The sequence below is a fragment of the Pelobates fuscus genome, chromosome 7, assembly GCF_036172605.1.
Source record: "Pelobates fuscus isolate aPelFus1 chromosome 7, aPelFus1.pri, whole genome shotgun sequence".
Taxonomy (NCBI): domain Eukaryota; kingdom Metazoa; phylum Chordata; class Amphibia; order Anura; family Pelobatidae; genus Pelobates; species Pelobates fuscus.
Genome location: NC_086323.1, coordinates 136,395,687 through 136,410,630, shown reverse-complemented (window position 1 = coordinate 136,410,630; position 14,944 = coordinate 136,395,687). Strand labels below are relative to the sequence as shown.

The 14,944-nt window shown below is 41.4% G+C and overlaps 1 protein-coding gene across 1 annotated transcript in view; it reads left to right on the top strand.

Annotated features, from left to right (window-relative positions):
• The window catches only part of RAD18 (RAD18 E3 ubiquitin protein ligase), a 470,945-nt gene that overhangs the window by 162,795 nt on the left and 293,206 nt on the right, over positions 1 to 14,944 (top strand). The window contains exons 8-9 of the mRNA XM_063426684.1: positions 3,319 to 3,389; positions 8,787 to 8,847. Of these exons, the coding sequence (XP_063282754.1) occupies positions 3,319 to 3,389; positions 8,787 to 8,847 (132 nt within the window). The remainder of the gene's footprint in view (positions 1 to 3,318; positions 3,390 to 8,786; positions 8,848 to 14,944) is intronic.

Here is a 14,944-nt window from a genome sequence, read left to right as displayed (position 1 = left end):
TCATTATCTGTTACATGCGCAATGTCAACTGAATGTTAAGTGGCTAAGTGTAGCCCATCAAAGAAAAGGCAACTAGCTTCTACTAAGCGCTGTGCTGTCAGCTAGATAAGTATAAGGGCTGAGGTCTGGGTCTTTTGAACAGGGATTACTGCCAATTGTCAGGACACCCTGGTATCTTATTAGGCCTTTATGTGCCGTATTCCTTGTGCACTACGATCCTCTGTAACAAAATTGAAGCTTCTGTTTGTATTTGTGATGACATGCCCAGATTCTTTACCAGTTTCTCTGGATCGTCAGATAATATCCACGCAAGGCTTTCGTCCCCAATTTCAGCTAGAACATATCCCTTCATTCCCAACAATATTTTATGTAGCAGTCTGGCAATCAGTGCAAATTTTCTCTATTACTTCAAGGCAGAGAACTTGTATATAGCCAGTGTGTGGCTTTCAATGTGTATCAACCCCAGTGCTCTCGAGTGATCAATTATTTCAGAACTCACCGCTTACCACACAACGTTGGAAGTTGCATATGATTTGGACACCCAGAACGCAGAGGTGATCTGTAGGGGGTTGGACACACCTTGATGCCTAGGAAATTAGGTTTTGGGTGAACTGTAGGAGCCCCTCGCCTTCGATCTTCTCAGGGAGCCCTCTGAGGCATAGGTTTCAATGCCTACAGTGCATCTCTAGTGCCCAGCTTAATCGTTTTACTTGGGAAGTATGTCTCAAAGTTGGTTATCTCTGGAAGCCACCCTCACTTTAATTTCTCGCACCTAGTGGACCACTCTTATCTCCGCCTGGACTACCTGGGGATCTTCTTTCCAGACCTTCTGTATGTCTATCAAGAGTGTCTTCCCTTTGTTGATGATGTAATGGAATTAGAATGATAGGTACTTTGACCCCAGGCTCAAGCTACTAAGATGACCGAATGTCCAGTCTGTTTTTACTTTCATGTTATGCTTTTTGACTTTTAGTCCAGTTTCGACTGTCTGACAAATAAGCATGGTTTCTGAGGAGACGATTGCAGCTTTACCTTCGAAACCCCCTTCTGATGTCCTTATGTTTTTATATATATATATATATATATATATATATATATATATATATATATATATATAAAACCATTGAAATATGCTTAGTTCTGCAATTTACTTTTATGGTATAGTGTGACTTCACCCATCCGGTTTTTGGCGCGCAAGTCACAAAGCTGTCTTTACAAAGTAGTATATAATCTGTAAGCTTACACAATAAAAGAGGGAAGTAATCTTTGAATCAAAAACTGTCTGGTCTGATTACTTTCTCCGAGCAGCTCGTAATAAAAGTGTCAATTTGGTTTCCACCTGAACATATCTCCGGGTAAATTAATATCTGTTTCAATGGAGAGCTTTATATCTCCCTGGATCTAGAGGAGGAGTCCTCTTTCTGCGTATCAGAGGCCTCAGATGCCATCGTTGGCAGAATCTGCAGAGCTGGTCTCTCAAACCCTTATATCTTGCAGACGAGGAGCTCCTGGACGATAATGTTCCTTATTTGTAAACCCAATTGTGTCTTCTTTGGGAGTGTTGGTGTTTCTGGCTTGGAAAACTATTATTTCTTCTAGTCGCTTTTGCGCTGATGTCTGCTCAAGTGCTGTGTCGTCCACGTCCCCCCAAGCTTGCCTTGAATACCAAGATTTTCCTGTGGATGTGTTCCTCATTGTCTCCTAAAATCGTTTCTTGAGCCATGGATTGGGGTTTGCAAATATCCTAATTGCTCATAGGCAAGGCTTTGTCAATAATAATTATTAAAATAAAATATGGCTATAAATACTTAATGAACACACCGTGCAACTGTAACACACCAGAGAGATATATCACCAACATACTTACAACAGACTTCAAAATATAGTATAAAAACGAGGTGCGAGTGCACAATATATGCTAGTTAAGTGTTCCCCAACCCAGTCCTCATGGGCCACCAGCAGTAGAGGTCAGTATCTCCATTGGAATAAAACAGGGACACACATAAATCCTGGACTGTTGGTGGTCCATGAATACTGGGTTGGACAACACTGTGCTAGTGAACAATATATTTAAACAGCCACACCTACACCAAGAAAAATTGCACTTCAGGGAGTCACTCATGCGGTACATGGCCATGTATCAAGTTAATGACTCCTTCACATGAAATTGTCCTTTTGTGTTTATACATATTAGTCTACGTTGTTATTTTCTTATTGTTCTCAAAATCTCAGGATTATTTATAAGTGAGCTGTACATAAGTATACACTGGATTTAAATTCTACATTGTTTGCTTATACCTTGGTGTAGTTGCGGTTTAAATTTGTTGTGAACTAGCACCTTTTTATTTTTACATTTGTTTGTTTTTTTAAGACAAGAGCTTTGTCAGCACATGAGGAGATCACAATAAGTTGTGGTTGTTTATTTGTAAATGTGTGACCTGTATTGTTTTTTTAACGTACAGGGTTATTCACTAAGGAGAAAGATATCAGGCATTAAAGGACCACTATAGTGCCAGGAAAACATACTCGTTTTCCTGGCACTATAGTGCCCTGAGGGTGCCCCCACCCTCAGGGACCTCCTCCCGCCCGGCTCTGGAAAGGGGAAAAGGGGTAAAACTTACCTTTTTCCAGCGCTGGGCGGGGAGCTCTCCTCCTCCGTTCCGCCCAGTCGGCTCAATGCGCACGCGCGGCAAGAGCTGCGCGCGCATTCAGCCGGTCGCATAGGAAAGCATTTACAATGCTTTCCTATGGACGCTTGCGTGCTCTCACTGTGATTTTCACAGTGAGAATCACGCAAGCGCCTCTAGCGGCTGTCAGTGAGACAGCCACTAGAGGCTTTGGGGGAAGGCTTAACCCATTTATAAACATAGCAGTTTCTCTGAAACTGCTATGTTTATAAAGAAATGGATTAACCCTAGCTGGACCTGGCACCCAGACCACTTCATTAAGCTGAAGTGGTCTGGGTGCCTAGAGTGGTCCTTTAAAGTCAAAAAGCCAAATTGGAAAAAATTCTCTCGGCTTTGTTTTCAGATTAGCTATTTTATAGTTAATGTTGAATTTCACTTTGAATTCCTAAAAAAAATAATAATAATAAAAAAAAAAGGATCATTGACCAGAACAAAACTTAAAACACAAAGAATTACATGGTTATCTGCGCCATGACCAGATCCTTTTAGTTCCTGTATCTACCTAATCCATCTATTTTTGTTGCATGTATTCTGATAAAGATTTGGTTTTGTTTTTAGAAGAAAATGTTCATTATACCTTAGATGCAACGGTTTCTGTATTTTCCTTTACATGCTATATTTATTTTAATAGTTGCTGAAATTGTTTGCGAAATTGAAAATAATGAGAAAACCCGCTCTGCTCTGGAGGCAAAGCAAGAAAGTGTGAGTATAAAATGAAAATGTACTTAATCAGTTACATTCTGAATGGGGGAAAAAGCTATAATGGGAAAATTAAGTTAAGGCAAAAGTGACACATCATGCCAGCCTGCCTGTGGATATTGTTTGGCTTACTATGCAACATAACTATAATATCTCACTCTTATAATGAATTCATGAAGAAGTGTGTTGTTTTATTGGAATTATAAACGTTCTTCAGTATTGCAGTTATAGCAAAAGAAGGAGTTGAGAAAAGAAACACACACACACAGTCAATTTTCATTGGACCTTTATTTTTAGCAAAATCAGCAAATGTATAAATCCTCATTGGTCATTATCAAGCCTGAACAGAGCCAGTCAGGGTAAAATGTTGCCAGTTTGGAGATTAGAATTTTGATGACCGTGTATTTGTGCAAACAATTTGGTGATCAGTTAAAGACAGTGGACAGATTTATTATTTGTATCCCTGGCTTGCTGGAGTCCATTCTGTTTTTGTAAGACCTAGGTATGCATACTGCATTGGACTGAGCTTCTTGAGCTGTGGTCTGTGCATGCGCAGGCCGAGGCTATACTGAGAAGAGTAAAAAGAGTTTGAGTAACCCCATATTGGGGAGTTTTAGAGAGTTAAATTGCCTGATATATCAGTAGCAGGTGTAATGCTTCTAGCCACTGGCAGCACGTTTTAAGTGTCTGGTGATAGCATAACATACTATATTTGCTGACAAACGCAAAAATTGCATGCAACTGATATTGACAGCTATGCAGAGCGTATTTCAACTGGATGACAGCCCATGAAAGCAGGGCAACATAGAAAAAGAAAGGTATTTATCTCCTTTGTCACTACAGTAAAACAACGTAGTTATGGTGCTCAGAATGGTCATTTAACGCAACCTGCTTCACTAAATAGTAAACTGGGTTATGTGTAAACGGTTAACAGGCATGAAATGGCCGCTATCGGTTTTTAGAACAGTATTATTCATTCACCCTGAGTGATGAGCAGGACTACTTTTTCGAGATAAACTTTTTATCTCCTAAACCACTTCTAATAACACACCATAATGTGTGGCTCTTGATTTGACCTTATATTTGAAGGGACTTCAACACAACACATCTACACAAAAAAAACTAATTAAAGGGGCTCTCCAGTGGCAGGAAAACAATCCGTTTTCCTGGCACTGCAGGTCCCCTCTCCCTCCCATCCCCGGTTTATAAAGGGGTGAAAACGTATCAGAGGCAGCGACATGTCCCACGTCGCTGCTTCTTCCTCCGCCGCCGCTCCTCCCCTTAATTACGTCAGCCGGCGGGGGAGACCTAATGTGCATGCACGGCAATGCCGCGCATGCGCATTAGACCTCTCCATAGGAAAGCATTGAAAATGCTTTTCAATGCTTTCCTATGGGGATTCTAGGGACGCTGTAGGTCCTCACACAGCGTGAGGACGTCCAGCGACGCTATAGCACAGATAATCTGTGCTATGATCCCGGAAGTGCCCTCTAGTGGCTGTCTAGTAGACTTAACCCTGCAAGGTAATTATTGCAGTTTATGAAAACTGCAATAATTACAGTTGCAGGGTTATGGGTAGTGGGAGTTGGCACCCAGACTACTCCAATGGGCAGAAGTGGTCTGGGTGCCTAGAGTGTCCCTTTAAGCAGTGAATTTGACTGAAACTTGCAAAGTGTCTTTATTTTAAAAAAAAATTCTCAGTGAGTTATATACAGGGTTTGTAGCGGAGGCCTGGTATTTCACAGGTTAACTCCACTATAGATCCCAGTGGGCTCAGGAACAAGTAGTAAAAACACCATGAAGCAATAATTACAGCAAACAAGTAATCCACGAATATCCCCATACAGATCCCAATGACTGGACGACACACAGCATCAGAAGCAGAACTGACTTTTAATCCACACAGTCTCCTTATAAAGCATTCTCCCATGTAATCAATACAGTATCCAATAGTGTAACAGTTACTTCCCACATATCTCCTCCTCTTAGCATGACACTTAATCCCATTACACATACTGTAGTTTTCCCCGAGTTCTGAATGTACCCTAAAACAAGCAGTGACAATAATACTTTGGGTACCCCCTGGTAGCCCTGATCTGGGTGACTAACATATCCAAAATTCACCCAGATCGATCCAGGGGTTCGGGAGTTAGGTGGAGGGTGTAATTTGACCGACCGCACATGAGGTGGTATCCGAAAAGGGTTCCATGTGTTTTGGCCCTGTGGTCGGTCTTCGTTCGGGAAGTAAAACACACATAATATACTGCCATCCACGATTAACCTTGCATTCGTATGTATCCCCTTGTTCGGTACTTTAAACTTACCGAACGGGGAGCTGATTAGCCTTCCCGTTCGGGAGTTATGGAGCCCTGAAGGTCTCAGCGGTGTTCGGGTAATCGAGTGTCCGATTTGAGTTCCAGACACTCGACGACCAAACACAGCTGAGATTTGCTTGCGTAAGATGGCACATCCATAAAGTATCGATTAACTAGCGGTTAGAGAAGTGTGAAAGCTTAATAAGGTACACACTTCTCTCTGGGGTGGTCTATTGGTTCGGTAGTTTCCATTCGTATGGAGTACGGATGGAAACTACCGAACAAGCATACGAATTCTACATACAATTTACCCATACAAATAGAAAATAACACACACATTGCAATTTTACCACAGTCTTTTAGGACAGCCCTAGTACCATCCGCTACAGGGTTATTTAATAAGTGAGAGTTCAAAATATCCAATTTAAGTCCAGAGTAGCCGAAATAGCTAAACTGAAACCAGAGCTTGCTTTTTCCAGTTCAGCTATTTTGACCTTAAATTTTAAATTTACAGTCAAGTTACACTTTAGTGTATAATTCTAATACTGTTTCAACATGGGAGTAATTTTTACCTTGTAGTTTACCTTTAAGATTTTTTTTTAACTGGTCTTCCTCTAAAGTTCCTTCTTAACATCACTCTCCTCCCCGTTTTTATTATTGTTAAATGTATTCTCTGTAACAGTAGTACTAGCTTAATGATTTTCAAGAAGCCCCATTTCATCACAGTCAAGTTACACATGTAAAATAAAGATGGATTGATGCAATATTGCTGTCCATCTTCCATAAGGCCGAATTACCCTTTATGCAGCAAGAAATGTACATCAATACTTTTTATATATCTGATGTTTCATGCTTTGAGGTGGAATTGATCTGAGAAAAAAAAAACTACTAGCAGATTCTGTGTATCCCAACAAGTTAGCTTATTATGTAAATAATTAATACATATTATGTAAATATGTAATCCACCCTAATGTTGTTCCCTGTTGTCATGTTTCTGCAGGTGCCAGTAAATGGTCTTCAGGCAGGAAAACGCAAGTGCATTATTAAATGTGTTTGCTTTGTTAAAGGCACTAGGTCCATGCAGAGACAAATGCTCTCTGCATGGGCCTTTATGAAAAGGGCCAGCCGGGAGCCTCTTTGTGAGCCTGGCCTGCCTGACGCCAGGTCACATGCACCTTACGCGTGGGCCTGTCCATTATGAGCGTCACCAGTGGATCAAGTTTCACCCCCTGTTCTGATTCACCACACTGCAAAGTTGTATGGTATGCACTAAGCATGACAGTGTGAAACAATTCAAACAAATTGTCTGCATGTCCAGACTTAATAAATTAGTTTTAATGTGTTTTTTTAAGTGGGGGTGGTGGTTATGCTTAATACTTTTAGCAGATACTACATTTGCTGCATTTTTTAAAATTAGCTTACTTGGATATTACCATTTCCTGGCTAATAATGTCAGCATGTAAATAATGGGTTAACTCTTCTCTCAAGCTAATAGGATAGGAACATCAACTAAAACAATTAAGAAGTTAAGTACATATGTTGGCGCTTTCTAAATGCCAGTAATAAATAAAGTATAATAGAATCCCCAGTAGTCCCTGCTCCCAAGACTTTTTTCTGCCTTTCGACAGATTAAGTTAGGTTTTAAACTTGCATTCTTTTAATTTTTTTATGCTCACCTGACCTTTCCTTAGTGGCCATGTGCCTTGAGAGGTCAGTCTCCCTCTGTAGGAAGCTCCAGGCACATGCAGCCCATCTCTTGGCATTTGGGCTTCCTGGGATTAGCTGCCTCTGGTGCAGCCTACATGTGATTCCTCTCCTGGGGTGCTTAAAGGAACACAATTGGCTCAGGAACACACTGACCCTAGAGTGTTAAAACCGCCAACCTGCCTGTCCAACAACTAGCCTTTTAATGCATTCCTATAGGAAACCGCATTTCGGTTTACAACTTTTTCGCAATACAGAACGTCCCGGAGAACGCATTCAATTCGTGAACCGAGGTACCACTGTATCTGTTTATCAATTAAAATAGCCTCTGAACTGAGCAATTATATGAGTGATTACATAAAAGAAATTAGTTTAGCGGTTCTGCTACCATTTTAGTACAGTGATGTTTTTTTCCCCTTGCCTACATTCACTTCTGTTCAAGCACAAAAACATATGTTTTATTATTAATTTTATTTGTGGCAAAAAAGTCCTTGCTCTTTGTCCAACTGCTTTGATTTGTAACTTGTTGTACTGTATAATTGAACAATATGTGCATTAATATTTGCCCCCTGACCTTCAGTATCAAAGCCACATTGCTGTTTAATTGTATAAAATTACCCAAAACACTCACTAACATTATAAACCAACTGTTAAGCTAGATGAACCACTGGCATCAAAATTAGTAAAGCTTTGTATTTTACTTTAACTGACCAGCAGTAGTTGCTTTGCATTTTCTGTATTTTCTTAGGACGTTGCTCATTTTGTCTGTCCAGCTTCCATTCATTTCTGCAGAATCTTAAAGGGATATTTATAAAACTTGGAATATTCATGAATTTAATCCAAATGGCAAAACTGAGGCAAAAATAGTTGTGACAATAGCCAAGTGGGAGAGTTTGTTCCAGATCAGCAATTTTCGCCTCTGGTTTTCCATTCCAATTTAATTTGCAAAATTTCCAAATGTAGTGAGTAACACAGTAAGTAGGAGCAATAGGCTTGTTCAATTCAAGTTGCACAGAAGTTTAGACAGTCCAGTTTTAGTCCATGAGGTAATCCAGAATGCAAGCTGATGTTGGTTAAAGGAAAACTCTAAACACCATAACTATTACAGCGTGCATTAACCACAAAAATAAATCACTTGATAGTCCATGAGTGCATTCAAGACAGGGTTTTAGATATATAATGGAGTGCTATGCGGTACAAATGCAGTCATCCCAGAATCCTTTGTAAGTTAATTGTGTCTTATCCTGCATGTTAGTTTGGAATGTGTCATCACTGATTTGTTTCCATGTTATGACATTAGCAGTCTTAATTATTAAGTAGCTGCACATTGTAGAAATCTGTCCTTATCTGACAGCTCACCTGTAACCCCTTTTCTTTGCAGAGTATGACCTTCAGTAAAGAGCAGACTGAGCAAGAGATAGATGAAATTCACCAAAAATACAGTGAGTAATTTTATAGCTATAAGGGGTTTAACTCAGCTGCTCTGCATCTTTCTAACATATTCTGCAGTTCAGGCTTCTATTACCCATTTCTTCATAAACTAATGTTCTGTTTTAATGTTCAGGCTCTGTGCCCCTGACACATGCTATCACAAATAATGTGCTTGGATTCCAAACACATTTTTTTTCTGTAAAATCCTTAAGAATGCCTTATTTTTCCTTCCTAATGTTTGCTGACTGTGATTGTTTTTTATTACTGTTCTAAATTAAGACAGGGCATATGATGAATGCGAGCGATGCATGATTTCCATTTCCGTTCTGGATTAGTGGCTAATCTTAATGTGTTCGGACAGTTCAACTCAATTGACTTTCAATCTAATACTTCTATTAATAACGGTGTTCTAAATGCCATAAAAAAGGCAACAGATTTTAAAATATAGAATTTGTTGGAACTAATGTCTATTTTGGAGGACCATGACTTGATTTTTTTTTTTTTTTTTCTCTACAAAAATATTCTGCATATCCGTTTTTACATGCTATATTTCCTTTGAAGACCCTAGAGTGAAAGGAAACATATATTTTGAAGAAGTAACCATGCTACTACCTCTACTGGAAGGCTAGTCTATGCTTCTACAATTAGTTATGCAAAATATTTTTTAAATTAACCCCTAAACTTCCTTCCTATCAACTTCACATTATGTCATTTTACTCTAGTGACCCTTGTTTTCGACACGTCTTTGTATTAAATCCTTGAGATATTTGTAACTGGAAAAAATATGCGATCATCAGCCATTTTATTTTTCTTCTTACCACTTTGTGACCAAACATCTTCTGGATCAGGTTTGGCACATTGATGGTTCTATTGATTCATCCGTTGATGCATGATGCATCGATGCTTGATCTGCCTTCCTGTACACTTCAGTTTTTCAACTGGACGTAATCTATGAATGTTATTATAAATTTGTTTTTGGTTTTTAAAATAGCATTTAGTATTTAGCATGCCTTCCCAAAATGTGAACTGCCATTATGTTTGGTATGTCTGTAAATTGCTGGTTCAAATGAGGAAAATATTATTTTCTTAGGTTTGCATGTAAGATTTAATTCTATCATGATTGGTTTTGACATTTTTATAGCTTAGTCAAACTGTCCATATTAGGAGAATTGCTCTCTTTAAATAACTTTCCTGTTAACTAGCTAGACTCAAGAAGACTGAAAATAAGCTGTGTTTCCGCAATACATAGTAAGTACTGTATGCTTGCCTGTAGGCCATTTATCACTATTCTGTGATTGGACGTTGGTCTAGCAACTCCTTAATAAATGTATATATTTTTTTATTTTATATAAAGTATGTATTTTAATGCTTTTTTAAATCAAAAAAGTCGCTCCTCTCGAGACAACAGTATAGCGGTATACAGTCTGAGTTTGGCATATTAAAAAGGAGAAACAATCTCTGTGCCGTTCTACTGCTTGTGTTCAATATTATGGCACACATAAGCGAGTCAACACAAAAACAGAACGGCAGAATGTCATTACCACGAGGCACACTTTATGTCGCTGCTATATTTCTCAAACAGGACAAGGGACAGTTACGGCAAGTGGGCCATCGTGTGATCACAGAGCCCACTGCAAGCACGGAGATCCATGTATGTAAAAACCAGCACTGGCAGTTCTCAAGAATCCAGTTATTTTTAGGATGACATTACAGTTAAAACAATAAAAATGATCTAAATGCTGCAATAAACGCATGATGAACTATGCAGATGTCTGCAGAGGTTCGAAAGTTGTTCGAGTGAATTGCAGGGCTGATAAGTAAATGAAGCTTCTGATCCAAGCTGTAGTGTGTTGACAATGTCTGTGATTCTGCTAAAAGGTTTTATATACTGCAGTTTCCAATCTGGCTGTCATAGCACTAACTGCTTTCTCGAAACACAAACATTCTTCAGTTTAAAAAAAAAATAATAATTTTTTTTGTCAAAGTAAAAAGTCAATCTTCTTTATTCTTTCACATATTATTATTTAATATAGCGCCAACAATTTCTGCAGCACTTTACAGTGGGTGGACGAACAAACATGTAGTTGTAATCAGGAACTGTGGGAGTGGGGTAAAATGACACAAAAGGTAAGGATAGTATTAGACTAATGACAGTTGCAAGAGAGGAATCAGTCGGGTGCTATTAACAGTTTAATTGATACGCTTTTATGAAGAAGTGGGTTTTTAATGATTTTTTTTCGAAGGAGTGGAGACTGGGTGAGCAGGAGGAGGGAAGTGAGTTCCACAGGAATGGTGCAGCCCTCGAGAAGTCTTGAAGGTGAGCATCAGAGGTGGGAGTACAGACAGATGATAGACGTAAGTCTTCAGCAGAGTGTGAAGGCCTAGACGGGACATATTTGTGTATTAGGGAGGATAGATAGGTGGGAGCAGCATTATGTAGAGATTTTTTTTTTTTTTTTTTAAATTCTTTATTTTTGTAGTGCGTGAGTTTATGACCTTCGCTTGTGAGGTACCCCAAAGGCAGTCCTCCAGCGTGTTAACAACAGATTAATATAGAGGTACATAGTAGGTCAAGCACTTTTTTTTTTTTGTAAGGATTCAGACGGTGTATACTTGCATTACTTAAGTGTTTCCATAACATATCATAACATAACATAACATAACATAGAGTAGCATCGCTTTACTATCTAGACAGGGGAGTAGTTTATAGGTGGCACTTGGAAGTACCTGAGTAGCACTGACAGAGTGATTTAGCTTTACATACATGAGTAGATATTCATTGCGTCATTAATAAGTTCACTGACTGTGTGAGCTAATACCAGGTGTACAGTAGTGGTTGCAGTATATCCATTTCTATTAGTTGGTGATTGCAATTACTAAGATTCTGTATGCTAGTAATTAAGCTCTACTTAAGTTGGTGAAAGTAAGGAGTAGACCGCTTTCTTGACTACCCGAGCTAGGGGGGGGGGGGGGGGGGGGGTGGGGGGAGCACATTGAATATCATAAAAGGCAGGCACACTCTTTTATCTGCTAAATTAAACAAGAGCTAAAACTTGCATCACTGGGGGAGATAACAAAATAAAGGAATATTTGAGCCGTGTTGTGAGGAATGGTGAGGGATAAGGATGGAATTAGTCCAAGTCCTGCACATGTGGATCACCCTACCCCCACCCTCACCACGGCGGTCCGCAGGTGGATAGGCTTGTTGAGTAGGTCGGTCTTTGCTGGGAGTTGTGCGAGGTGCAGGTGGCCACTGGGAGTTGTGCGAAGGGCAGGTGGCCTTGATCGTCGGGCGATGAACCGGCCTCTGTTTGTTGCTGCTGCTTTTGGACGGTGAGTATAGGCAAGTCCCATGTGGTTCCCTGGGGCTGAGGGGGAGCTGTTTCTAGGTTCGTTCTGTCGGAGGGCGCGGGGCTTTCCAGTGTAGCGTCTTTTCTCCGATGGAGCTGGATGCTTAAGGGGGGAGTATTGCGGGGGTAGCCTCCGGATGAGTCCCTTTTGAGGCTTTAGGCGACTCACCCGTGGTCGAGCGTTGAGGTGTCGGAGTTTGTTTTGGGCTTCCCGCCTCCTTCTCCCTGCTGCCCAAGTCCCTCTCGGGTTTCGCAGCGGTACTGCATGCTTTGGTTGCCGGGATATCCCTCACCGGCAGGGGGGGTGATCCGGAGAAACCTTTGGCAATGTGGGCTGCAGTCAGCCAGGGGATCAGCCATCTCCCCTGTACCTTCTGGGTAGGCCGCAGGTAGGCCTCAGGTCTATCTCCCGGTCGCGGTCGCCTGTTTTGATCGGGGTCTCGGTTTAGCTTCTTCTCCATGATGTACCTTTGTCGCTGGGGCTGAAAAGCAGTCTCTGTGAAGAGTATTATAGTATTTTTAACAGGTTTTAGGGCCGTTTGGCCCGGAGCTCAGCTACAATGCGGCCACTCAGCTCAGCGTTCAGGCTCCGCCCCATTATGTAGAGATTTGAAAGCAAGAACCAGCATTTTAAATTGAGCCCTATATCTTACAGGAAGCCAAATGTAGGGACTGACAGAAAGGTAAGGCATGGGAGGTGCAGGCGGACAGGAAGATGAGCCTCATTATGAACTGTAACAGTGCAAGTTGGGAGCACGTAAGACGACTGAGAAGCGGATTACAGTAGTCAAGGCGAGAAAGGGCAGTGGAATGGACCAGCACCATAGTCGCATCTGGCGTTAAGTAGGGGCGGATGCGCGCAATGTGTTTGAGATGGAAGCGGCAGGATTTGGCCATAGACTGAGCGTGAAGGAGAGGTCTGAGTCAAAGAAAACACCTAGGCAGCGAGCCTGGGTGGTGCAGCTGGTGGTAGCACCGTTGTCTTGGAGGGAGACAGACACAGGAGTAGCAACACTTGAGGGAGGAAAGACCAGAATTTCAGTTTTGGTCAAGTTGAGTTTAAGGAAGTGAACAGCCATCCAGTTATTAATAGCACAGAGGCAGTCAGAGACACTAGTCAAGAGGGATGGGGAGAGATCAGGAGAGGACAGATTTTGTGTGTCATCCGCATAGAAATGATATTGGAAGCCAAAGGAGCTAATGGGTTTACCAAGGGAGGCAGTAGGGGACCAAGGACTGAACCTTGGGGGACACCAACAGAGAGGAGTTGGGGAGAAGAAGCAGAGCCCGAGAAATAAACACTGAAAGAGCGCTGGGAGAGGTAGGAGGAGTACCAGGAGAGAGCAATATCTTGTAGACCGATATTGCGGAGGATGAGAAGAAGCTGTTGATGATCAACAGTGTCAAAAACCGCAGAAAGGTCAAGGAGAATTAGGATAGAGTAGTGACCACGAGATTTTGCGAGTAGATCATTGGATATTTTGGTCAGTGCCGTTTCCACAGAGTGCTTAGCGTGGAAACCAGACTGAAGCAGGTCTAGTAGAAAGTTGGACTCGAGCAAGTCTGTCAATTTCGCATGCTCAACTCTTTCAAGGATTTTGGATGCAAAAGGCAATAGTGAGATAGGATGGCAGTTTGATGGGGAGTTAGGGTCAAGGTTGGGCTTCTTTAGAATTCGGGTTATAGTTGCATGTTTAAAGGGCGATGGAAATATGCCAGAGGAGAGCGAGAGATTGAGAATGTTAGTGAAAGGTAGAGAAAGAGAAGAAGACAGAGTACGGATGAGATGTGAGGGAACTGGATCTAGGGAGCAGGTGGTGGGGCGGAAGGACTGGAGCAGAGCAGAAACCTCTTCTGCTGTAGCGGGTGCGAATGAACTTAGAACAGCAGAGGGAGTGAGGTTAGGGGAAGTATTGTAAGGGGAAGAAGGAAGATGAGAGATCTCTTCCCTGATTGTAGATCGTGTCAGGGAAGATGAGAGATCTCTTCCCTGATTGTAGATCGTGTCAGGGAAGATGAGAGATCTCTTCCCTGATTGTAGATCGTGTCAGTGCAGTGAGTTGCAAAGTCTGAGGCGGTCAAGTTAGTAGGTGGAGGAGGAACAATAGGGCGAAGAAGAGAGTTAAATGTGTGAAATAGTCATTTGGGTTTGCGGGAGAGTGTGGTTATGAGGGTATTGAAGTAATTTGCTTTTGCAGAGGAAAGAGTCAATCTGTATGAGCGCAGCATAAATTTATAGTGGAGAAAGTCAGAAGCACAGTGAGACTTTCTCCAACAGCGTTCATCAGTTGTGGAGCATTTTTTTAGGTATTGAGTCAGCTTGGTGTGCCAAGGTTGTTGTTGGGGGCGCTTGCTGCGTTTAAATGTGGGAGGTGCCATGATGTCTAGTTGAGAAGAGAGGGTGGAATTGTAGAAGGAGGTTGCAGAGCTAGGATAGGTGAGGTTTGAGATAGGAAAAAAGGAGAGTTTGGAGATTAGTGGAGACATGCTCTAGGTCAAGACATTGGAGGTTTCTGTGAGATTGATGTTCAGACGGTTGTATCAATTGGATCTTGGGTATGCCGATGTCAAAAGTCAGCAGATGGTGGTCAGATAGAGGAAAAGGAATATTGGAGAGATTAGAGGTGGTACAGAGATTGGTGAAGGCGAGATCAAGAGCGTTTCCCGCTGTATGGGTTGCTAAATTAGACCATTGCGTAAGGCCAAAGGAGGAGGTTACAGAGCGCAGAAGAGAGGCATCAGTGCAGTTGGGGTTGTT